The sequence below is a fragment of the Patiria miniata genome, unplaced genomic scaffold (assembly GCF_015706575.1).
Source record: "Patiria miniata isolate m_02_andy unplaced genomic scaffold, ASM1570657v1 HiC_scaffold_2, whole genome shotgun sequence".
NCBI classification, from domain to species: domain Eukaryota; kingdom Metazoa; phylum Echinodermata; class Asteroidea; order Valvatida; family Asterinidae; genus Patiria; species Patiria miniata.
The window spans coordinates 5,821,653-5,848,863 of NW_024037058.1; the positions used below are offsets into that span (position 1 = coordinate 5,821,653).

Below are 27,211 nucleotides of genomic sequence, written 5' to 3' on the forward strand. Positions count from 1 at the left end.
CTGACATCACAACCAAATTGCGTTTTACAAAACTGTTTTTCATTAGATAAGAATGAAAAGTTTGCATGCTGAGGATAACAGCCCGGTAAGTTTGTGGTGGCACCGTGTGGAATTAATCTCTTTTGTGAGTATGTGATGGTTCTGAGGAGAACGGGTATTAACTCAACGCTTCGGCCAGCATGCTCTGTCCGATGTCAGGAGACTTTTACAGAGTTAACCCCAGATTTCCCTTCCAAAAAACCTGCAATCTGATATGTCTTATGGCTGTTTGTTCTGAATGTGACACAACAAAGTATCATCACAATCGCAACAAATTATAAAAACAATGGCTGTTTTGGTAAGAAAACTTCTTCATGTTCTTGCAAGCAAAAGCCGACTTTTATCAATGTGTCTTGAAAACCAAAAATCTATGCCGTTAACGCAACATCTGTAATGGTTGTTTACAGCAGTGAATTCAACGACATGACAACCATGCTGAAATGGATCTTCTTGTAATTTTATAGTTGGCTTTGCATTTTATGTTTTCCTGAAATTGTAAACAGATATTGTGAAACAGAAAGTGGGTCTATATAGTCACTGACTGGGCAAATTCTACTAAGGTTTTAATCTGAGGCTTGATTTTCATTGTGGATTTTTTTGGAGACATTTTAATCTCTTTGGAATTGAACAGTTTAATTAAATCAAATATTGAATCAAGAATTATTTAATCATTCCGCAGTCCAACCTACTCATTTCTTTTGCCCTTCTGTCAATTGGGTGCTTGTCTTTTGTTGTAAAGGGAAACCACGTTTGAATGAATTTTCAACACGGCACATAAAATTTGTGCTAATTTTTTACGTGAAATTTCTATTTTAGGGCAGCTGCAACCTTTTTTAAAAGGCTTTTATTCTGATGGGGATGTTGGTGTCGGAACCCCAGGAGCTGGAATTATCATCATCGCCTTCGGGGACATGGGCTTGACCTGGGGGAAGGATCAAACGTCACATTTTACTAATGTAATACTGTAATAATGGTCATGCATGTTTATTTTTGTAAGCATTTTTTGCAGAGCTTTTAATGCAGTGTTCACATGTTTAAACATTTAGCCAACATCATACAAAGGCTGCTGCTGACAATGCCAAGGACTCATTTTATTATCTCCTGGATTGGAATCTCCTTGTCATTCCTCGGCTGAGTTGTAATGAGTAACTGTTTTTTGCGACTCGAGTCCAGTTGAGTCATTTGAAGAAGTGACTCGAGTCGAGTCAAATCATTTTAAAGAGGGGACTCAAGTCTAGTTGAGTCAAGTTATTAGATCAAGAAGGTCGAGTTGAGTCGAATCGAGTCGAGTCGAGTTAAATATTTAGCTTTAGCCAATTTGAGTCATGAATATTTGAACACTACATGTATATAACAAATAAAGACAATAGAGAAAGTAATTTGTGTCATAACAGTTTCAAGAAGTGAAACTTTGATCCCATCTGGTTTGGCTCTGGGTCTAGAATTGTTTTCGCTGATCGCTGACATCAAAACCAAATTTTGTTTTACAAAGCTGTTTCCAAAAAATGGAGAGTTTCCATGGTAAGGAATCATTAAGGTCAAGAAGGTAGAGTCGAGTCGAGTCGAGTCAAATATTTAGCTCGAGTTAATTCCAGTCACCAATATTTGAACATTATGAACCCAATAAAGACAAGAGAGAAAGTCATGTGTCTCACTGATAGTTTCAAGAAGTGAAACTTTGATCCCATCTGGTTTGGCTTCGGGTCTAAATTTCTTTTCGCTGATTGCTGACATCACAACCAAATTGCGTTTTACAAAACTGTTTTTCATTAGATAAGCATGATAAGTTTGTATGGTGAGGATAACAGCAAGGTAAGTTTGCGGTGGCACCATGTGAAATTAATCTCTTTTGTGAGTATGTGATGGTTCTGAAGAGACAGGTATTAACCTCAATGCTACGGCCAGCATGCTCTGTCCGATGTCAGGAGACTTTTACAGAGTTAACCCCAGATTTCCCTTCCAAAAAACCTGCAATCTGATATGTCTTATGGCTGTTTGTTCTGAATGTGACACAACAAACTATCATCACAATCGCAACAAAGAGAATAAAAACAATGGCTGCTTCGGTAAGAAAACTTCTTCATGTTCTTGCAAGAAACTGCAGACTTTTATCACTGAGTCTTGAAAATCAAAAATCTATGCCTTAAAACGTAACATCTGTAATGGTTGTTTATAGCAGTGAATTTCACTACATGACAACCGTGTTGAAATGGATCTTCTTGTAATTTTATAGTTGGCTTTGCATTGATGTTTTCCTGAAATTATAAACAGATATTGTAAAACCAGAAGTGGCTCGATATAGTCACTGACTGGGCAAATTCCACTCAGGTTTTAATCTGAGGCTTGATTTTCATTGTGGATTTTCTTGGAGACATTTTAATCTCTTTGGATTTGAAGAGTTTAATTAAATCAAATATGGAATCAAGAATTATTTAATCATTCTGTAGTCCAACCTACTCATTTCTTTTGCCCTTCTGTCAATTGGGCGCTTGTCTTTTGTTGTAAAGGGAAACCATATTTGAATGAATTTTCAACACGTCACTTCTAATCTTTATGTAAAATTTTTATTTTAGGGCAGCTGCAACCCTCTTTAAAAGGCTTTTATTTTGGATTAATTTTGTGCACAAACAAATGCACAATGCAAGGAGACTCCTTCCTAGCATTTACATTATTGATCGCGATAGGGACAGCTAGGAACCAGTTAAACATACGAGGAGCTAATCATGGTTTGATGGCAAATCATTCAAAATTTCTGGGGTAATTTTTTTAAAACTGAATGTTGGGGGAGCAATTTTCTCCATTTGATGTATCATTTAGAAGTGAATAAAAAAAAGAAATCCCCCCAAAAAAGTTTTGTTTCCTTGGTAAAACCTTTGATTTCAAGGTAAAACTCGAAAAAGAACACTAATTTAGTGATGAGTTTCACAAGATCACTTTCAGACCCTAAGACATGAGCTGAAAGTAATTTGATAACAAAGTTGCAATTCTTAAGAAGTACTGTACTCATGTCAAGTCTCCCCTTTTTTGTAGATATATTGTCTATTTTTTAGTGTCTCGAACTAGACAAGTGATGACATAAAGAAATATTCACATTAAAATAGCCCAACCAGCCTTAATATATATTTGAAGGCTCCTTGCCCTGGGAATTAAAAAAAAAAGATTTCTTTTCCTGACAAATCCCAATTTTGTGTATTGTATTCTTACTCCCACCCCCATCCCCTAAAAAACCACACCCTTTTATTTTGCATCTGCAACCCTCCTAGGAAAAGTTTTTTTTTTGATTACTTTTCAAGCTCTCATAATAGAAAAATAAAATATACATTCTTCCATGCTCTCATGAACCGGAATCACCATTGGGCAACAAGTGATTGAAACATATAATATATAATTAATAACAAAATGAGGCAAGTTTTGAGGGCAGTGCTTTATTCAAAAGTGAACAAAAAAAATGCTGTACATTTTTTTTTCAGGCTGAAATATGAAAATCACCAGGGCTGTTTAGTCCCAAAATAGCATCGGTGACTTCTGATTCCATTTTTGTGGGCTGGGGCACCAGGGTCATGGAAACTCTGGCTGCTATTTCTAAACAGGAAACCTGCATCGGATGTGAGCAGAAAGTATCCGGTACAGTACATGTATACACGGACTCCAATAGCTTCTTAAAATAGAACTGGGAATTTACGCACTATGTGCAATCATATGCATTCATGAACAAGTACAGTGTATTGTATACACATCAAACGTTGTAAACTGTCTATGTTGCGCGCCATCTTCCAGAAGGATAGTTTCAAATTTTCTTCTAAAACTAACAAAAAGACTTCAATTCAGGTAAGATACTTGATGTTGTACTGTGGTTGTGCCCATATTACATGGCATTTGTCAAGAATCTTGGAATAATTGCCAGTACCGGTATGTGCAGCAATGGTCTTACAAGAGGGAGTAGTTAATGCTCAAATACAATACTCTAGACAAAAATGTCCCTGTTTAGTCTACTGGCTTGAGAGGACTTAACATATCCTTGATCCTACATTTGAACCTCAAATAAAAGTTGAACAAAGAACTTGATCAAGTGGGGTTTGAACCTATAACCTGCAGATTACTTGTATAACACTCAATTGAGCTATTCCGGACCAGCCCTATGTTGGCGGTTCCCCAGTTTGAAATTGTCTTTGTTCAAGGGGCACTAGACAGAAGCTGTGAATGTGTTTATGCCATGCAGCTGGGGATCATGCCCAAAGTCACATTAGCACTGCTTTTTTGGTGTTTTTCTTATCTGTTTCTTCCCCTATAAATGCTTTATCGTGATTTTCCTCAATGCTATATTGTATTTTGGTTGTGGCTGACTAGATATAAATGTAAAATATTGTATTCAATGGAACCAAAAAAGGGGAGGGAGGGCCATGCACCTCAGTCAGCCCGCGCTCCCTTAATGCAACACAAAATTGGGGGTGGGGGGATTAAAAACTACAATTAGTTTCCCCTCCAGAGAGTGGGATCACCCAAAAGCCTCCCTGTACATTGGAGCTCATCATGTCAATGCTTTGAATTAATAAAATATAAGCCTATAAGCAAAAAGCATTTCACATCATTTTTTTCTAATACAGTATTAATTAAGAGTAGCTCAATATATTTTTTGTTGTTGTGGGGGGGGGGGGGATTTAAAGAGAGGGGCCGTCCAATTGCAAGTGCCTCTCTGCACATTGGAGTTATGTCAATCAACTGAATTAATTACACATTACAATTCATCACCGTTTGCATGAAGAGCCACAGATGTCAAAAATTACAATTTTTTCGATTTTCATTTTTTTCACTAGTTTGTTTTAAAACACTGTACTTAACCAAAGCAAAACATCATTAATTTCCAAGTTACATTAATGTTGCAAGGGGCAGAAAACTCAATCAATGCATTTTGCATTTTCACGAAGAGCCAAATTTTGGCCCCTTGACACGTACAAAACCTATTGCACTAATAGGTATCAAGGTGGGTCAACTGAGATTTTCATTTTCAAAAAAAGCCACACGTCTTCACTAATTAATTTTCACTAATTAACAACTGTTCTACATACTGAGTTCACATAAAAATTAAGCTTTCATAGAATCATAAGTAGTTTTTTTTTTGCAGTTTTAGAAGAGGAGAAAATTCTTCTGTGGTTATCTCGAAAACACATTGTCTTGGCTCGATCTTCGTGAACACGGTGATGAATTGATACCCATGAACTAAGGAAACAGAACATGTTGACAATGTTGCAGATGATTAATATAATCATTTTATATATTGAAGTCAACCTTTGACACTTTTATCCATTCTTAGGTTCAACTCAAAACTTGATTTTCAAGAAGTCAAGATGGCATCTAGTGTTACAGCTCAATCAGTGTTGGAGAAGATTAGTGTGGATCATCTGGAATGCTTCATCTGCACCAACCGTTTCAGGCAGCCCAAACTGCTGGACTGTTTGCATAGTTTTTGCCTGCAATGCCTCCACGATCTGAGACAGAGCCAAGATTCTAGTGGTACTGGTACAAAGCTGACATGTCCTTTGTGCAGACGTGAAACCATGTTGAAAGGGTCTGGGATTGCTGATCTCCCTAATAACTTTGCCTTCAGTGCCATGGTGGAGGAAGTTACAATGCAGGAAAAGCTACTGGAAGGTCAAGGGTCAGACATCAAATGTCAAGCCTGTGATGAGGAGAATCAGGCTATTTCAAGATGCATGGACTGTGATCATTTCCTCTGCCAAGAATGTCAAAAGGCACATGGACGAATGACTGCCATGAAATCTCACAAAATCTACACACTGGCTGAACTTCGTTCAGGAGAGATTGTCTACAAGAGTAAACTTAGAGAAGAAGTTCCCAAATGTGACGAGCATCCAGATCAGAATCTCAATGTCTACTGCAACTCATGTGAGCAAGTCATATGTACAACATGCTCTGTACTTGATCATGAAAAACACTCACTCACTGGATTACCTGAGGCAGTAGAGAAATGTAAGAAGAAGGTCACAGAAATGGTCCAAAACAGTGAGAGAAGAAAAACAGAATTGAGCACCACCATAGAAGAGATGTTAAAATCTCGCAAGGATCTGGACACCATGTTTGCCAACACTCAAAAGAAAATCTCCAAAAAGGCTCAACAGGAGATTACAAAGCTCAAACAGGAGGTTGCAAAGATCAAAAAGGAAGAACAGAAATTGTTGAAAGAGACAAACACGATTTATGAAGACAAACTCAAAGCTTTTGAAGCTGTTCAAGCAACCAACAGGAAAGAGGTGACACAGACAGAGCACAAGCTGGAGGAGGTGAACCAACTCATGAATCAAGCAAGTTGCTATGAGATTCTTGAACTTCAGCAGAAGCTCTTGCATAACCTCAGTGAATTGACAGGGAAACAGCCACAGCAAGTTCCTGACAAGTTGACCTTCATGGATTTTGAAGAAGGTGACAGGTCACTTGGGAGACTCATTTTGGAGGAAGAACCAAAGGCTGCAGAAAAGCCAACGCCAAGACCTCCAAGATCATGTGTGAAGGAGAAATGGGAACTGAAGAGTGAAGCCACGAACATTGGAGTAACACAAACATATATATCACATGTTGCAGCACTCTCTAACAATAAAATACTTGTACTATCTAAAAATTATTCTGGAAACAGTGGTGCACTATTCACAGCTTCAATTCCCAATAGTTACCAGGAACCCTTTCCTATCCCACAAAGGCTACACATCAATGGCCTCACTGATGATGTAAGGTGTATTGCAGTGAGGAAGGATGGCAAACTCCTTGCTCTAGATGGTCGAGTAGTCAAGGTCTTCAACAAGCAACATCAGCTCCTCCATCAGTTCTCACCAGGTAGAGGGTCAGACAGCCAACCAACATGCCTCGCAGTGGATGACTGTAATCTGATAGCAGTGGGTTACAGAGACGAGGATGAGATATCTATACACAACCCAGATGGATCCCTCATCAGGAGACTGCCTGCTCAAATGATTGAGGATTATCTAACAATGCATAATCACCACCTCATCTACACAAATTGGCCTAAGGAAAGATTGGTATGTGTAGGCTTTTATGGTGCCAGTCTATCCTCAGTAGACATGACCAGGAACATGCAGGGGGGTTGCCCTACTGGTGTGAGCTGTGACAGTGATGACAGCATCTATGTTGCTGTGGGCAGATATCAAAAAGGTGATATTCTGCATTACAGTCCTGATGGCAAGTACATTGGATGTGTGATCAAGGGATGTGGTTATCCACGTGGCATCACATTCACATCAAGTGGTGATCTGGTAGTGGCTGCAGGAGAGTCTGTACAGGTCTATCACCGAGTGTAAGGACAGAATAATTACACCAAGGGAATAGAAAAATAACCTTTCCTAAGAAAAAGTAACAAGAAATAGTGATACTCATGCATGCTTTGTTCAAACTCAAATTCTCAGGGAGTTTATCCAAAATATTGAAAAACTCCTTTCACATCACTAAACAGAACTGAAATTGGGAAATGTATAGGTATTCCCCTGCATATAAGCTCACATTAAAAAAGTGATGTGTTTATATGGTTGCTGATGAGTGAAGGATTCTGTGGTAATTACTTGGTTAGTAAACCATTTCTTGGCTATAATACCATTTAGCACAGATTGTAATCATAACATAGACTGAAGTGACTAGTTGCCAGTTAGATAAAATCGTGGGCCCTAATCTTGGAAGACAGGGCAAATCCTTGTACGTACATAATCTTGTTAGAACCATCTTGTTAACCATAATCTTGTTATAACCATTCACACCTCCGGTTTTTATAACAAGTAAAAATGATGATCTTACGCTATCTAAGCAGTGGTGCACTCAAGGGATGGGGAAGGCCTCGGGAGCTTGAGCCCCAAGAGCCCCCCAGAGGTTGTCATTTTTGGGGGAGGAGGGGGCCAAATTTTTTTCTAGTCCTACGGTTTGACCTGTATGTGGCCTATTTTAGAGTAGCATAATAGGGGTGCAATTGGCGCCACAAATGTAAAAATTGTCAGCCGCCCCCCCAAAAAAACCCTCAATTTTGTTCTGCGGCCAAACACATTTGATAAAAAAAAAGTGAGCTCCCCCCCAAAAAGCCAAATCCTTGGTGTGCCACTGTGTCTAAAGGGTAGGAACTTGAGGCTAGTTTGATGTTACTAAAAGCTTGGCAAATTTTGCTATTATACATCCAAACTTTGATTTTATTACTTGAAACAGGTATTATATCTTTCAAAATTATTGAAACTGCAGATTTCTTTGATTTTTTTCAAAAAACTCGTTAGGCCCCCAAAAAAAGTCTCCGGTTTCTGGTATGCGCGCGCATCGCCGTAGCCATGCGTGTCGGCAAAATGAAAAAGTTTTTTTTTTCAATGAAAGATGATGTCTCAAAACCGCCAAACTCACTGGTTTGACTGGAATTCTGCTGCTGCGCAATTTCAACGTGTTTTTAGATGGGGTTATGATCGAGAATAAGCTTTATGTGGCCTCTCTGGACTCCCATATATTTGCACTAAGTTTAGTCGGGCACCATTTGCAGTCATCAGCCGACATTTGAAGCAAATCGAAGCAAAAAAGTCGGGTAAAAAAAAAAAAAAAGCCGCGTCGCCGCACCACTTTTTGGACAAGCTCCATACCAGAAACCGGAGATAATTCTCACTATTTCTTTTGTACAAATGAAACAAGTCAAGCTCTTGTTGATTTGAATGCAAAGAATTGTGCAGCAAGGTATCCAATCAAAGCAAGCAGGGTTGAGTGGTGAAGATGAAAACCTGAAATGGTGAAAATGAAAACCTTTTAGTAGCAATGAACTTAAAATGTGTAAATACAATATTCCAGGACTCACTGGGAAGCAACACAGTGTTTAAACAAATTTGGCTGAATCTTTGTATTCTTAGAGCTTGTCAACATCATTCTTTTGTTTGCTATCAAATTTCTACCAAAGAATAATCCTATTTTTTTTTAATCTAGTCCAAGAAAATGATGCCACTTTCTTATCCAGTGAGAATTTAAGTTAGTTGCCAAGTGATTGATTTCATAAACAAGTGCTAATGCACAATAAGCTTGGGCCGTCTTATATGAAAGTCTTGCATGAAATCTATCAAAATGATCCCTGCCAGAGCAGAGATATACCTACAATCCCGGCCAAAATGGTTGGGACACTTGGAAATAACCTTAGCCCCCAAGGGTCACCCACTCCCCCGGTCAATGTTGTTCATTCCAGCAGATGGAGCACACACTGCGCAATGAGAGACAACATTGAGCGAAGGCCAGGAAGTTGGGGGCCCAGCGAGTTTTGGCCAGGATGGTAGATTGATGGCAATGTGTAATAAATACAGCACATAATTATTTTGCCTCCATTTACAAACTTACCATAAACATCTTTCCAAATTGTTACAAACAATTTCTTGAAGTATTTAATTTGTTTTGTTTGCAATTTCATCAATGTAAAATTTGGTGGTTATATTTTGTAGGAAACTTAGGGGGCTTATTTTTATTAATTTTTCGGGGACAGACAGATCGACCGACCACCGAGTGACATTAAGAAAGCTAGCTCCTGGCAGAGCTTAATAAATAAAATAAAAAAAATTTAAAAAAGACTGTCAAATTTGGTATAAAGCAACAACTGAGAAGTGCCTTAGATTGAGCAACGTGCATCATAAGAAGTCAGTCATTATCTTATAATTTTATTCATATAATCTAAGTAACAACTGGGATCCAAGAATAATTGAATTTTGACATGTGGCTCGGCCGATCAAAAGGATATCAGTCTCCATTGACAGGGAAGTTTATATTGTTTATAAAGAACCTATCAATGTAGCAACAGAATACTCTCTGACCTGGTTATTGGGTAACGAGGTGTATTTATAGTTGCTCTCATTTTACAGGATTTTAAATCAAACAACCATCTTGATGATTTATGAGGTTTTAGTTAAGACATGCCAATCTGAATAATTTCACAACATAGGCTAACAGGTTATAAATCTTCTTAGCAGAAACAATTTTTCATTCAAAACCTTCAGAAGAGTTCACCATTTCAAACAGTGTGACAGACAATGGTCTTCATCAGTGCATAGTGACTGTTTTTAAGAAATAATCATGTTATCACCATATAAACTATAAGGTACTAGTCATTTATCAGATTTTCATGATGTGAAATAAAAATGATTTTGTCTTCACATTTTTTGTTATCTAGACTGACTAATCATGTTTCCCCTTCATTCATGGAGCAAACGTGAATAGAATTAAATATCCAAAAAATTGATATCTGAAATGTGTAATGCTGGCCTAGTCTATGACATCAATTAAAGGGAATATACATCATTTGCTTTTGCTGTAATTTTCAGAAATGGATGGAATTGGGGTTTGGAAATATATAGCAAATATAGTTACACGGACTTTTTTGAGGTTTTGGGTTCGAAAATGCTATAAAAGCCAAGAAAAACGATCATTTTCCTGTAGTCTGGTTCCCTGACTCCATATAAGAAGAAACTGGGCAGTTTACATACATTGGGGAATTGTAAGGTCAGGGAACCAGTCTAGCTGGCTCGTACCCTTTCATAGGTTTGAAATCGATTGCAAACAAGTGCGATGGTCAATTGGGGCCAGTATTTGAAAAAAAGCCAGTTGTTTCCAACGCTGATCGGCCGATCAGCGTTGGAAATTGATACAAAAATACCACTTTTCTTGAAAATGACAGTATACCAGGTGCCATGATTTTACAGGATGCTTTACACTGTCATTCACTAACAGTCCAGCAAGGTATTTCAAAATGATTTGGTAGTTTTATTTTTGATGTTTGCAAATGTTGTATTTTCCCTTTAATGAATGGTTAAATTTGTAGAAATAGGGGTGTAAACATTTTTCATGATACAAATGTATAGGATTCGTTGGTGGCCATATGAACACAACTGGTGTAGTAAAATTATCAAAATACCTAGAATTTCAAATTATTTCTGTTGATTCTCATAGGATGTACAAGAAGTGCAGTTCATAATAATTAGCCAAATCAAAAACAATAACTGTGTTTTTAAATCATGTTATTCAAGTCAGGTGGCATATGGTAGGTAATATCTGCTGATATTTTACTCCTTTTCTGGACATTCCTCAGGCCTACTGCTTTGAAAAATGCATGTTTTCAGTATGAAATGCTGGATCACCAGAATTAAATCTCAATGAATGAATGTCAATGTGGAGTCAGAAAACCCTTTATTGACACAATCTCTGAAAAATGCCCAACAGTGCTACAAATGAATAAGCACTTTCTGCCGGGCAACTTAATTTGAGGCAAAATGACATGCGATACAATGGCATTTCAGCAAAGATCACAAGTCTGTTATTTTACCAATCAGCATCTGGAGCTTTCTAAAGATACAGCAGCGTAACTAGGCTTATAAACTTGTGGGACGGGGGCACCTGGGGGTTCACCAATTTTTTGAGGGGGGAACTGAAGCTAACATATAAATATATTGTGGTGTGCAATTCAATATTCCAAAGAGGGGTGGGGGAACCGGGGGGGGGGGGGCATGGAACTCCACTGTGGGGGGGGGGGGGGGGGGTTGTGGTGGAGGGGGGGCACGCACGTGCCCCATGAAATGTACAATATGAAATTCTAACATCATAATGATCAGGTTTCACAGCCCCTTTCATATTTACAACTGACATTAGTTACAGACATAACAAAGCAAGGTTTGAATGGTATCAACCCCCTTTTTGCCTAATGTTGCAGTCCACTCTTTTCTGAATAAATTGAAATACAAATTGGTTTTGTAAAAATGAAGCCTTAACACTAGTCTGAGTATCACTCGTTGTATCCCCCTCTGACTATGGCCAAACATCTGATACATTTACACATGCAAATTTACGCAACCCTGAGCGCCGGCCAATCATGAGTCAGCATGACATCATTTCATTTTGAAATTTGTCCTAAGCTGTTGACTGAGCAATTTTGATGCCATGTTGTTGTAATACATCAACAGGTATGGAGATGTTATCGACATTAGCTTTCAAAACTGTTATCATACGCAAGAGGGCATTCACATTACGCGCACTATTTCAAATATTATGTGATGATCATTTGAAGTCACAGGACGTTCATGCATCAAGTAACATATCAATACCAGCTGTTTGACACAGGCTGTTTTTGCTAACACAATTTATAACATAAAGTCATAATTTATGTCTTGTCTCCGTTTTATTAGATGTACATGACAGCAACTTCTTGAAGACTCGATATTCAAGAACAATTCACAATGCAGTGTGAGTGTGCCAACAAGTGTTTGCCTATCTGCTCCGTTCACAAGTACCCCCTCACCGGCAAAGGAAGTACAGTTGGGGGTGCGCAGCCACTGTGTGTACATAGAACAAATCCCCTGGTGTACGCGCGTCACACAAAAGGAACGGTGCGCGTCAACCAGCGAAATGTACCGCCCATGGGACGTCGTTGCTAGGTAAAAAAGGTGCCCTCTTTTGGTAGTGCACTGAGCTCATAGAGGCCACTTTTCAACTTAAAAGTCTATTTAAAAGTATACTAACTTCTACAAAATGAACTTACCTGTACATGGAAGTGCATTGGGGAATCTGTTCTTGTTTTTGCAGACAGGTTTCTTGGCTTCCTCACAGTTGACTGCCACTGACATTTCATATAGCACCTACATTTCAAAGTGAACAAATCGACAGACAACACACATTACATTGCTTGTTCTCTCTCTAGCTCGGACCTCAATGACGAATCAAGTTATCTTTGGCTGACTTAGTCGTTTCCATATTCATTCTTCAGCAAGCGCATGGACAACATAGCCATACACCAGTATGGCAGAAATATAGAACCTAGTCTGTGACTCGGATTTGAGTTTGACTTGAGTTGCAAATTCTCAAACTTAACTTCAAGTTACAATGGATGATGACTCAAACTTGGCTCTCATGACTCAACTCATGACTCAGACTAGACATCGGGGACATGTCACTGGTGAGTCAAATTTCACTGACTCAATGAAACATTGGCAAAACTGTCTGGTAACACATTAAGCTATTACTGATCGAGTGCAAAATTTGGTTTGTTGTCGGTAACAATTGGTTGAAAAAAAGCCTTTGTATTCTGATACATTCTGCTTTGCAGATACGAAAATGGGAAGATCTGATAATTTCACTTGAAGTTCTACAGACTACAGACATTCATGAAATTTTTTTGAGACTTTTAAAGTTGTGAGTTCTTGAAATATTCACTGAACCAAAGTTTTACCCCAAAGTCAGCTTGAATTCCTCCACAGGGTCTTGCTTGTCTATCTGTTTTTGCAGTGTGGTAATGGTGTTCGGTAGTGACTGACCCAATAAGCACCAACCTTAGCCGGTCTGGTGAGCGTCATGTGTCACATCTCAGCGTCGCTGACCACGCGGTCTTGGTCCTTCTAGAGGGGATGTTGGTGTCAGAACCCCAGGAGCTAGAATCGTCTCACCATGAGCCTAGGACCTGGGGAAGAAGGGAGGGGGAGAATACAACATCAAATTCCACTGATAAAATACTGTAACTATGGTCACCCATGGTTATTTTTGTAAACAGTTTTGCACATATTTCATGTTGCTCGAATGTTTAAACATTTAGTCAACATTATCAGGCTGCTGCTAACAATGCAAAGAATTCATTTTACATTCTCCTGGATCAGAATCTCCTTGTCATTCCTCTGTTGGATAAAATCATCCTCCTTAGCGACTTCATATAGGGATCTTGTACAGGGACCACATACACAGTCTGGATTGGCAACATCAACAAGCATCAGTTGTGACAACGGATTGCATCAAGTCAACCTGCACGCTGACTGAGCCCTCACGATCACCAATACATTATGTCAGATGTCTGATAAGTTTATCTTAATTTTTTTTATGAATACCTCAATATTTTCAATATTTTTAGCATCCTTAGAAAATATATAGTGAAAAAATCCATCTAGATTTCAAATTCAGGAAAAACAACTTCTTGGGAAATTTTGCATGCATGTGTAGCTCACGACGGAAGAAGTCCAGTATTTCAGACATTTATGGGGATATATAACCCCATCAGATTTCTTTAACTCTTTCAGGAATCTGGATCTTAATCTGGCAGAATCCTATTTAATTTCTATTTAAGATTTTATGCAAGAAAAGTGGTAAAATATATATTTTTTATCCTATTCAAAATAAGTAAGCACAGCTGCACTATTTTATCCCTATTTTTCTGGTGGCCATCCTATTTTGTTTCTTTTTTCAAACTGCATACTATTCGTCTATTTTATTTCAATTATCCTTTCTTAAATTAATTCAGTTGGTTCTTTTTTGCTTATTTCATGTATGTATACTGCTAAAGATGCTCATTTATCAAATGTATGCAAATGATTTTGCATTACCGCCATGTGCGCACATTTCCAACATGAGAGATCATCTGCCATATGGATTTCTGTGCTCTACATGTACATGCATATTAAGTTGTAACCATTGTTTGGGCAGTATTTAAAAAAAAAGCATCCTAATTTTTAATAGCAACCTATTTTACCACTGTATATTTTTTTTATTTTTAAGATGTCCCCTTTTTTTTTGGGGGGGGGGGGTGAAATACAATTGTGGAACAAAATAGATTCAAAAAATATATATTTTTTCATTAGCTATTTAATAAAAAAAAAATTCTATTTGTTTTTCAACCCAAGTGAGCAAATAGATTGCTATTGGAACAAAACTAAATTAACACTAAAACATTATTTTCAGGCTGAAATTTGAAAATCACCAGGGCTGCTTACTGCACAAATAGCATTTGTCTTCTGATTCTATATTTGTGGGGTCACCGGGGTCATGGAAACACTGACTGATATTGATACACAGGAAACCTGCACCGGATGTGAGCAAGAAAGCATCCGGTACAGTACATGTATACACGGACTCCAACAGCTTCTTAAAATAGAACTGGGAGTTTACGTCCTGTGTGTAATGATAGTTCAACATTCATGTTCATGTACAGTGTATTGCATTCACATCAAACTGTGTAAACTACAGATACTGCGTCATCTTTCAGAAGGATAAGTTTGAATTTCTTTCTAAAACTAACTTCAATTCAGGTAAGTGTATTTTATGTTGTTCACGTATTTAATGACATTTGTTAAGAATCTTGGAATAACATGCCAGTTTGTGCAGCACTCATCTTACCAAAGACAGAGTCAATGCTCGAATGCATAAAACTCTTACATGTAGATTCGCACAAAAATTTCCCTGTTCAGTCTACCTTGAGAGGACTAAAACTATCCTTGATCCTATATTTGAACCTGAAATGAAAGTTCAAAAGTTGAACAAAGAACTTGATCAAGTGGAGTTTAAAACCTATGACCTGCAGATTACTGTACTGACACTCTACTAACTGAGCTATCGCGGACCAGCCCTATGGTGGCGGTTCCTCAAATTGAAATTGTTTTGTTCAAGGGGCACTAGTCAGAAGTTGTGGATAGGTTGATGCCATGTAGCCAGGGATCATGCCCAAACTCACATTCGCAAGGGTGCAAACCCTGGCAATAGCAAACAAATATTATTCATAGATGGCTCTTTGTTTCAAACTTTCAAATAAACTAAACAGTTGGGAAACTGTGTAGGTACGTTGAAATGAATTAAAATTGTTGAACATTTTAAACCAGGAGCTGTGATGAACATAATGCTAATTTGTGCTAATAAACCTAATTGTAACTAAAATGTCCAAAAATCATTTTACCTCCACTTTTACCTCCACTTAGTTATTCAGGGGAATAACTAAGGTATACTTTTAGGGGAGGTAAAAACAATTTTGGGGGGTTAAAGACATGGGTGTCCCCAAGATTTTTTTTTCCGAAAAGGGGGGGGGGGGGGGCAAAGCAAATATTTCCCCAAAATTCCTTAACTTTTACATTATATTCTCAATTTATCATTTTTCAAGGCATGAGCAGGGGAGCATTTGCCCTCGCCCCCCCCCCCATCAAAATAACAACAATATGGCTTCGCACCTCTTTTTTCCTCCCCCCCCTTTTTTTCCTTTCTCCTTTTCCCCCCCATTTTCCAGGGGGGGGGGCCATTATGGTTAAAGAGTGGGGCCACCAATCGCAAGTGCCTCCCTGCACATTGAAGTTATGTCAATGTATTGAATTAATTACATATTAATACGTAAACCCAAGAACTAAGGCAACAAAACATGTTGACAATGTTTGAGATGATTAATAGGATAATTTTACAGGTTGTATCATGCTTATAGTAGGGGAATAATCTTTCAACTTCCTTAGTACTCAATTTGATATAATTATTTTACTTACATATACATGTAACTCATTATTAAAACTATGTGATCATTTTAAGATTAAATACATGTAATTTCAAAAACATTTACTCAACGTGCTTCATTTGCAGGTTCAAGTTCCGTCTACATGTAGGCCTACCCCTATCACATCAAATCAACCAGTGAAGATGGCATCTAGTGTTACAGCGCAATCAGTGTTGGAGAAGATTAGTGTGGATCATCTGGAATGCTCCATCTGCACCAACCGTTTCAGGCAGCCCAAACTGCTGGACTGTTTGCATAGTTTTTGCCTGCAATGCCTCCAAGAGCTCAGACAGAGCCAAGATCCTAGTGGTACAAAGCTGACATGTCCTCTGTGCAGGTGTGAAACCATGTTGAAAGGGTCTGGGGTTGCTGATCTCCCTAATAACTTTGCATTCAGCGCCCTGGTGGAGGAAGTTACAATGCAGGAAAAGCTACTGGAAGGTCAAGGGTCAGACATCAAATGTCATAATTGTGATGAGGAGAATCAGGCTATTTCAAGATGCATGGACTGTGATCATTTCCTCTGTCAAGAATGTCAAAAGGCTCATGAACGTATGACTTTCATGAAATCTCATAAAATCTACACACTGGCTCAACTTCGATCAGGAGAGATTGTCTACAAGAGTAAACTAAGAGAAGACATTCCAAAATGTGGTAATCATCCAGATCAGAATCTCAATGTCTACTGCAACACATGTCAGCAAGTCATATGTACAACTTGCTCGGTACTTGACCATGCAAAACACTCCCTCATTGGATTACCTGTGGCTTTTGAGAAATGTAAGAAAAAAGTTAAAGAACTTGTTGCAAGTGTTAGTAAGAGTAAAACAAAACTGAACAACATCATTGAGAAGACTTGCAAATCTCGCAAGAAACTCAATACCATGTTTGCAAACACCAAAAAGAAAATCACAGAGAAAGCTGACCAAGAGGTTGCCAAGATCCGACAGGAGGAGCAGAAACTGTTAAAAGAGACTGACAGGATTTATCAAAAAAGAGTAACAACATTTGATGCAGCTCAAGCCAATAACAGCAAAGATGTGACCCAGACAGAGCACAAGCTGGAGGAGGTGAAACAACTCATGAATCAAGCAAGTTGCTATGAGATTCTTGAACTTCAGCAGAAGCTCTTGCATAACCTCAGTGAACTGACAGGGAAACAGCCACAGCAAGTTCCTAACAAATTGACTTTCATGGACTTTGAAGAAGGTGAGAGGTCACTTGGGAGACTCATTCCAGAAGAAGAGCCAAAGGTTGCAGCAAAGCAATCACCAAGACCTGCAAGATCATGTGTGAAGGAGAAATGGGAACGGAAGACTGAATTCAAGAACTTTGAATTAGGAAATACACAGATACATAATTTGTCAGCACTCTCTGACAATAAAATAGTATTAACCAATTGGAATAATACATTATTCACAGTATCACTGACCAATACTCAACAAACACCATCTCCTATCCCACAAAGGCTACAAATCAATGGCCTCACTGATGCAATGTGTATTGCAGTGAGCAAGGATGACAAGCTCCTTGCTCTAGATGGTCCAGTAGTCAAGGTCTTCAACAAGCAACATCAGCTCCTCCATCAGTTCACACCAGGTAGAGGGTCAGACAGCCAACCAACATGCCTTGCAGTGGATGACAGCAATCTGATAGCAGTGGGTTATGCAGGCAAGGAGGAGATATCTCTACACAACCCAGATGGATCCCGCATCAGGAGACTGCCTGCTCCAATGATGGGATATTATCTAACAATGCACAATCACCGCCTTATCTACATAAACGGGCCTAATAAAAGGTTGGTATGTGTAGAGTACTTTGGTGCCAGTGTATTCTCAGTAGACATGACCAGCAACATGCAGAGGGGTTGGGGCCCTACTGGTGTGTGCTGTGACAGTGATGGCAGCATCTATGTTGCCGTGTATGGAGATCCAACAGGTGATATTCTGCATTACAGTCCTGATGGCAAGTACATTGGATGTGTGATCAAGGAATGTGGTTCTCTACTGGGCATCACATTCACATCGGATGGTGAGCTGGTAGTGGCTGCACAACGGTCTGTACAGGTCTATCACCGAGTGTAAGGACAGAATTAATTAAACTGGGGCTATCCAGCGTATCCACCAAACACTTCCATCAGACATCGAACATTGTTTTGAAAAAGAACATTAAAGTTCATTCCCTCAATACAACATTCGATAATACTGTATATTTGGTTTATTTCTAAGGTCTTTGGTGTTTGTATACATGACTCTTATACTTTAAGCCTACTTCCTATAAAATGCTAGATCTGGTGGTCCAATAATGAGAGCAAAGGAATGACCCTTCACATTGTTTGCAAATAACGCATTGTACATCTTGAAAGTATTATCAATGAGGGGGAAGGTATTACCACGAAAGGCAATTTAGTTCAATTTTCTCAGATTTGTCTCAGCGAATACAAAGTCAATGCATGATGTGTATTCCAAGTATAAGATACAACCCTACTCCTGTATAAAATGTAAATATTTCCTTAAATTTTGTTATTCGATTTTTCAATTATTGGGAAAATTGTTGAGTTTAAATTAATGCAACTTATTTTTGAATGAAAAAGATTTTGCACCTCCATGTACTCAAAAGCAACTGGATGAAATATGTGTGATTTTGAACTCAAGCGATAGTTTAAAAGTAAATCATATGCAATCCCTTGGTTGTCTCTTTCACAGTGCTTTCCAAGTGCCTCATCAAATTAATATTAGTTTCATTACATTTACAACCAAGTTGAAATGAAAACCTTGTGCATTCTACTGCAATGATACATGGCTGTTTGTAACTGTGGTTAGTATGATGGATGTACATTTGTAAAGTTAAATCTTGGTTGTTGTTTTTTCTTAAATGTGATTTTTTTTAAATTCTACAATTCAAGATGCATTTGGAACATTCTATAACTTTGGGGTCCACTTTTTCCTGTCCCTGTGCGTCTGACATCTACGATTTTGTAATAGAAGATGCACTCCTTTGTGTGTGTACTCTTCCTCCAAGAATGCTTCTGTGAATCAAATGACCTACCCAACAAATATTAATTAGTTTGAAGTCATTTTTAATTGCAGTGAATGGCAAATGATAAATTTCGGATGTGCAGAGACAGGAAAAATGTCCGACTTTGGACCCTAAATGTGAAGAATGACCTACTTGTGAGAGGTTCCCTATCACTACAATAATAGTTTAGTTTATTCCATAAATGAATGAGGCTTTTGCTTCTTCGACTAAACATTGGTTTGCTACATGCTGATAGACCAAGTAGTCTAAATGAAGCAATGAGCATTTGCTTTAATTACAGAATATCTCTCCAAGGGAATGCAGCTTACATGACAACAATGGCATTTCGGCAAAGATCCAAAGTCTGTTATTTTACCAATCAGCATCTGGAACTTTCTAAAGATACCAGCGGCATAACTAGGGTTAGAAGGTTCTTGTAAGTAAAGTGATAATTTTATTTTCATGGGCTTTTGTTTTTTCAAAGATTTTAGAAAAGTAGTTTCTATTGAAAAGGTGGATACAATGAAAATGGAATGTCATCGGCATTTCCTTGTGTGGAAAAGGTCAAGACACACTCAGATTTACAGTATTTTAGGGGGAACACTGGAGCATTGAAAACATCTCAATAGTAAACTGTTTATATTGTATATGATTGGCCAAATAGATTATAGCAGGCAGCTATTGAAAACATACATTTGTACATGTACAAACTCAACTACCCAGAATGAAATCAAGTTGTGCGGTTCTTCTAATACTTTGTAGATTAAATGAGATTAAAAACACTGTTAATTTGTGAAATAAATGTGTACAAGTCAAAGGCAGATTACATAAACGAAGGTCATTTTTTTCATATTTCAGGTTTCTTTATACATGTTTTGGAAAATATGCAAACAGATTTACAATTTTTTTCTGTTGAACACGTCAACATCACATCCTTAGCATCACGTAACATATCGTTACAGCCCATGTGACACAGCCTAATTTGCTTACATAATACACAACGTAAAAGCATAATAAATGTTGTGTCTAGGTTTTACTAGATGTACATGACAACGGGTTTAAGAACCAATATAGAAGGCGCCTGCTGAATGGTCTCGAGGTCAATTAGACGCAGTCTTGTTTTGTATAATAATCGTCGAATCTCTCGGATATCACAAACCCTTGCTGTACAAGGGGATATTACATAGACTACCTTAGTACCCATCCCCCTACAATTAAGAACAATTCACAATGCAGTGTGAGTGTGCCAACAAGGGTTTGCCTCAAGAGGCCACTTTTCAACTTAACAGTCTATTTAAAAGTATACTAACTTCTACAAAATGAACTTACCTGTACATGGAAGTACATTGGGAAATCTGTTCTTGTTTTTGCAGACAGGTTTCTTGGCTTCCTCACAGTTGACTGCCACTGACATTTCATAGAGTACCTACATTTCAAAGTAAACAAATTGACAGACAACACACATTACATTGTTTGTTCTCACTCTAGCTTGGACTTCAATTACGAATCAAGTTAACTTTGGCTGACTTAATTGTTTGCATATTCATTCTTCAGTAAATGCATGGACAACATAACCATACACCAGTATGGCAGAAATATAAAACCTAGTCTGTGACTCGGACTTGAGTTTGACTTGAGTTGCAAATTCTCAGACTTCACTTCAAGTTACAATGGATGATGACTCAAACTCGGCTCTCATTACTCAACTCATGACTCAGACTAGACATCGGGGACATGTTACTGGTGAGTCACATTTCACTGACTCAACGAAACATTTTTGGCAAAACTGTCTGGTAATACATTTAGCTATTGCTGGTTGAGTGCAAAATTAGGTGGTTGTCAGTAACAATAGTTGAAATAAAGCCCTTGTATTCTGATACATTCTGCTTTGCAAAAATGGGAAGATCTGATAATCTCACCTGAAATTCTATAGACTACAGAAATTCATGCAATTTTTTTGAGACTTTTAAAGTTGTGAGTTCTTGAAATATCACTGAGCCAAACTTTTACCCCAAAGTCAGCTTGAATTCCTCCACAGGGTCTTGCTTGTCTATCTGTTTTTGCAGTGTGGTAATGGTGTTAGGTAGCGACTGACCCAATAAGCACCAACCTTAATAGCCGGTCTGGTGAGCATCATGTGTCATATCTCGGCGTCGCTGACCACGCAGTTTTGGTCCTTCTAGAGGGGGTGTTGGTGTCAGAACCCCAGGGGCTAGAATCGTCGTTCTAATGGGCCTGGGACCTGGGGGAGAAGGGAGGGGGAGAATACAACATCAAATTTTACTAATAAAATACTGCAAAAATAGTCAACCGTGGTTATTTTTGTAAACAATTTTGCCCATATATCACGCTGTTCGAATGTTTAAACATCTGGCCAAAATTATCAGGCTGCTGCTGAAAATGCCAAGAACTCATTTTACATTCTCCTGGATCAGAATCTCCTTGTCATTCCTCTGTTGGATAAAATCTTCCTCCTTGGCGACTTCATATAAGGATCTTGTACAGGGACCACATTCAGTCTGGAGTGCATGGCATCATCAACAAGCATCAGTTGTGACAACGGATTGCATCAAAAAAATTGTACGCAGACTGAAACCTCATGATCACCAATACATTTTGCCAGATGTCCGACATGTGACAGTGATTTGTGAGTGGAATGATATTTTCAAGATTTTGGGCTGGAGAAAATATGTCTGTGTTCATGTGTTCAGAAAGGAAAATAATGGTTTCAATGAGCTCTTTAAATAATGAAACTAAAAAAGAAACTGATTTTTAGCTCCCTCGTTTTGAGCACCCATATACTGATTTCAAATAGACTGACACCACATTATTGCTTAACATACCTGTTCATCAGTCTGTGATGTGAAGAGGTAGGCGTGGCTCTCCCAAATCTCAGCATTCATCTCAGCAATGGACCAATCAGCCTATGGAGGGCACAAAATATAAATGAATATTCAAAAATAGTGCTGAATGAACTGAACTGGGATGCAATAGAAGAGTAAGCATTAAAAATGTGAGTTTTGGAAATTGTGTAACAAAGCACTGCTGATGCTGAATCACTGAAAGAAATAAGTTTTGTTATGATGAATATAATTTAAATGAACTATGCAAGCATTGGGCTGTTGAATGCTATATTTTCTGTGTTTAAAACACCAACCGCACACTAGCTACAAAATGTTGATAAATATAAAGAGAGTGAAGGAAAATAAAACCGACAACAAAACAAAAGTACGTTCCAAAACTAATTACTGTCAGTTCATTTTTCACCTCTTTTTGTTTATTTGTGTTCTACACAACAGACTTGAGTATCCATGGGGGTCAATCAGAGGGGATGGCGGGACAAGTCCCCCCTCCCAACTTTTTTAAAGTCGGGGGATATCATATCGTTTGTGTCCCCCCCCCCCACTTTTTTAGCCTCCGAATTAAAACTGTTGCCAACATAATGATTCTATAGCTCACAATAGCTGATGACTCCAAACTCAAAAATAGATGATTATTTTGCTCACAACAATTTGAAGTGGTCAGAAATTGCCTCAGATCACACCACAGAGCATCTAGAATACAACATTTTCCGGGGCCCTTAAGCGGGCTCTAGACCCCATGCTGTTAGGACTTCGCGCTCGCATGAACTCTGTTCAAGATATGCCCCTCCCCCTACTTTCGAGAATCAGGAAATTCCACAAGCGATAGACACCTGTGTGAGTATCCTGACTGGAAACATATCAAAGGATATTAAAACAGGTGTCATCTGCAATAAGAGTCAGCTCAGAATAACTGCATCAGGTAATTGACCCTGAGGCTTCTTTATGTTTACCTTTCTGATAAACCTGTCCATAATCTTGCTAATTACAAGCTCTAGACTCTTGGATCCATTTGATATAAAACACAGTCAGCATGCTGTATTTGATTTCACTATGAGCACGTACCAATTAAAGCTCTACATAAGTGGAATCTGGGGACTGCAAATATTACCAGCCCAGAACCTTTGGATCCATTTGAAATAAAACACTGTATTTGATTTTACTATGAGCACGTACCAAAGTTCTACGTTATCAGAATTTGGGTAGTGGTACTGCAAATATTACCAGCCGAACACCTTTGGATCCATTAGATATAAAACACTGTATTTGATTTTACTATGAGCACATACCACATCGCTACATAAGTGGAACCAGGGACTGCAAATGAGTGTACTCAAAATCAGGTGACATGGGCTGTGTTGATACAGAGGGGCGTATACATAGATCGCCATCTTTGTTCATTTCAACCACTGCCGTAAGTGACATCAGAATGGGCAGATAGAAATGGCTCATTTCATGTGTACCTGAAGGTAAGATTCTTATTTAATGGGTCTACCTGTAAGTCTGTCTATACATCTGATATAAATCAACAGCATCACATTATCTCATATGAAGTTAACTCAGTATTTGCCAATTACAAGTGTATACGTATTTAGTGGAAATTCAGGTGGATCCGTCAAACCTGTTAGAATACAGACATGTGGAATACATGAATCTCCTTATATTCATGACAGAAATAAGTGACATGCATTGTTTGTACTTTACAAACAAGTGTTAGACCAATAATAAAACAACAAAAAATAAAACCGATGTGAAGGTCAATGTATTTTTGATGAAATTTCTTAAAGGAAAGTGGACTTTGAGTCTACGATTTGAAATATGGGCCAGTTAAAGTACATGTAATATTTTTTTGGGGTACAGACAATATTTGGTTGCAGTAACTCCAGCTCACCTCAACTCAAACCAACCAGCTGACCCAGGCAAGCTCAAAGGTGGAGTGATAAGACGTCTGCACTAAACAGGAGGTACTTGGTTCGAGTCCCACCTGAGTAACAGTAAGACAGCCCTTTTGTATACAAGTGCCCTTTTAACTCTAGCGTAACACCCCCCCCCCCCCCACCCAATATTTGTAAAGAGTGCCCTTTTTTTTAAACAATGCCTTTTTTTTTAAACAGTGCCTATTTTGTTACCAGCAGCCTTTTACGAGTACCCTTTTGGGAATTTTGGGCGACTATCAGCAATTGTGCCACCCTGAAAAGTGCCACATATTGTCCATGATCGTCTGGTTTGAACAGCGCCCCAATACGAAGATGAGCCCCCCCCCCCCCTTTCACTTGTGACCTACTTTTGTTTGACTTGTTATGAATTTTATTACAATTTACCTTTTTGTATCGATTTCCAATGCTGGTCGACTGACCAGCATTGGACAAAACTGACACTTTTCAAACCCCCAAGTTAACAGATTTAGTTTGCAATTAATTACACTCCTATGAAAGGGTACAAGCAAGCTAGACTGGTTCCCTGATCCAATTCCCTGACGTCTATAAACTGCTCCATTTCATCATTTTGGGTCGGGGAACCAGTCTACAAGAACAGGATTGTTTTTTGTGGTTTTTCTAGTATCTACAAACACAAAACTTTAAACAAGTCAACATAACAATATTTGCTACAAAATACTAACCACAAAATACATCCATTTCTGAATATTATAGTAGAAACAAATGTTGTGTATTCCCTTTAACAAGGTAACCATATATTGTACATTTGTTGCAACTGATTGCTATTTTCTTTTGAACAAAACTAAACAACAGCAGTTTTAAAACAAGCATATACATGTAGCATGTGAATAGACCTTCAATTTGTGAATAATGTACTTGACAAAAAGTTTTCAACTTTACATCTGACCTATTACAACCATATAATCATTTGAAGTTTGAATACATGTAATTCTAAACCTTTTATTTGTAGGTTAAACGTCCATCCTATCACACAAAGCCCAACAGTGAGGATGGCATCTAATGTTACAGTGCAATCACTGTTGGAGAAGATTAGTGTGGATCATCTGGAATGCTCCATCTGCACCAACCGTTTCAGGCAGCCCAAACTGCTGGACTGTTTGCATAGTTTTTGCCTGCAATGCCTTCACGACCTCAGTCAGAGCCAATATCCTAGTGGTACAAAGCTGACATGTCCTCTGTGCAGACGAGAAACCATGTTGAAAGGGTCTGGGGTTGCTGATCTCCCTAATAACTTTGCATTCAGTGCCCTGGTGGAAGAAGTTGCAATGCAGGAAAAGCTACTGGAAGGTCAAGGGTCAGAAATCAAATGTCAAGACTGTGATGAGGAGAATCAGGCTGTGTCAAGATGCATGGACTGTGATCATTTCCTGTGTCAAGAATGTCAAAAGGCACATGGACGTATGACTTTGATGAAATCTCATAAAATCTACACATTGGCTCAACTTCGATCAGGAGAGATTGTCTACACGAGTAAACTAAGAGATGAAGTTCCCAAATGTGGCAAGCATCCAGATCAGAATCTCAATGTCTACTGCAACTCATGTGAGCAAGTCATATGCACAACATGCTCGCTACTTGATCATGCAAAACACTCACTCACTGGATTACCTGAGGCAGTAGAGAAATGTAAGAAGAAGGTCACAGAAATGGTCCAAAAAAGTGAGAGAAGAAAAACACAATTGAGCACCACCATGGAGGAGACGTGCAAATTTCGCAAGGAGCTGGACACCATGTTTGCCAACTCCAAAAAGAAACTCTCCAAAAAGGCTCAACAGGAGATTACAAAGGTCAAACAGGAGGTTGCAAAGATCCAAAAGGAAGAACACAAATTGATGAAAGAGATGGACAGGATTTATAAAGAAAGAGTAACAACGTTTGAAGCTGCTCAAGCTAAGAACAAGAAAGAGGTGACACAGACACAGCACAAGCTGGAGGAGGTAAAACAACTCATGAAAGAAGCAAGTTGCTATGAGATTCTTGAACTTCAGCAGAAGCTCTTGCATAACCTCAGTGAATTGACAGGGAAACAGCCACCGCAAGTTCCTGATAAGTTGACCTTCATGGACTTTAAAGAAGGCGAGAGGTCACTTGGGAGACTCATTCTGGAGGAAGAGTCAAAGACTGCAGCACAGCAATCACCAAGACCTGCAAGATCATGTGTGAAGGAGAAATGGGAACTAAAGACTGAAATCAAGATTACTGAATTAAGTGCAGTTTCATCCGTATCACTGATTGCAGCACCCTCCAACAATAAATTACTTGCACTATCCAAAACACTTCTTGTAAAAAGTGGAAAACTATTCATAGTATCACTGACCAATAGTCAACGTGGACCACCTCCTATCCCACAAAGGCTACAAATCAATGGCCTCACTGATGTAAGAAGCATTGCAGTGAGCAAGGATGACAACCTCCGAGTTCTAGATGGTCCAGTAGTCAAAGTCTTCAACAAGCAACATCAGCTCCTGCATCAGTTCACACCAGGTGGAGGGTCAGACAGCCAACCAACATGCCTTGCAGTGGATGACAGCAATCTGATAGCAGTGGGTTATGCTGGCAAGAAGGAGATATCTCTACACAACCCAGATGGATCCCTCATCAGGAGACTGCCTGCTCCAATGATTGGATATTATCTGACAATGTACAATCACCACCTTATCTACACAAACTATAGCAACAAAAGGTTGGTATGTGTAGACTACTATGGTACCAGTGTATTCTCAGTAGACATGACCAGCAACATGCAGGAGGATGGGGACCCTACTGGTGTGTGCTGTGACAGTGATGGCAGCATCTATGTTGTTGTGTGCAAGTATACAACAGGTGATATTCTGCATTACAGTCCTGATGGCAAGTACATTGGATGTGTGATCAAGGCATGTGATCATCCATGTGGCATCACATTCACATCGGATGGTGATCTGGTAGTGGCTGCAGGACAGTCTGTAAAGGTCTATCACCGAGTGTAAGGACAGATTAATTAAACTGGGGCTATCCATGCAGTGTATCCACCAACCACTTTCATCAGATATTGAACGTTG

At 38.7% G+C, this 27,211-nt stretch overlaps 2 protein-coding genes across 2 annotated transcripts; both read left to right on the forward strand.

The window, feature by feature from the left end:
- Nucleotides 1-5,739: 5,739 nt before the first annotated feature.
- LOC119726875 (E3 ubiquitin-protein ligase Midline-1-like) lies at nucleotides 5,740-12,872 on the forward strand. Its single transcript, XM_038198728.1, has 2 exons — nucleotides 5,740-6,367; nucleotides 12,812-12,872. Exons 1-2 carry the CDS (start codon nucleotides 5,751-5,753, stop codon nucleotides 12,870-12,872), a joined length of 678 nt encoding a protein of 225 aa, XP_038054656.1. The 5' UTR covers nucleotides 5,740-5,750.
- Nucleotides 12,873-16,339: 3,467 nt separating this feature from the next.
- LOC119726876 (E3 ubiquitin-protein ligase TRIM71-like) lies at nucleotides 16,340-20,660 on the forward strand. Its single transcript, XM_038198730.1, has 2 exons — nucleotides 16,340-17,586; nucleotides 17,962-20,660. Exons 1-2 carry the CDS (start codon nucleotides 16,477-16,479, stop codon nucleotides 18,415-18,417), a joined length of 1,566 nt encoding a protein of 521 aa, XP_038054658.1. The 5' UTR covers nucleotides 16,340-16,476; the 3' UTR covers nucleotides 18,418-20,660.
- The last annotated feature ends 6,551 nt before the right edge of the window (nucleotides 20,661-27,211 follow it).

Bases quoted from the DNA above. Each gene is read 5' to 3' on its own strand.
- LOC119726875 (XM_038198728.1), top strand. From the start codon at position 5,751: ATGGACTGTGATCATTTCCTCTGCCAAGAATGTCAAAAGGCACATGGA. The intron at 6,368-12,811 runs CTATGAGATTCT...TTCATTCTTCAG, and splicing joins CTCATGAATCAAGCAAGTTG to CAAGCGCATGGACAACATAG.
- LOC119726876 (XM_038198730.1), top strand. From the start codon at position 16,477: ATGGCATCTAGTGTTACAGCGCAATCAGTGTTGGAGAAGATTAGTGTG. The intron at 17,587-17,961 runs GTTGCAGCAAAG...CAACCAACATGC, and splicing joins TTCCAGAAGAAGAGCCAAAG to CTTGCAGTGGATGACAGCAA.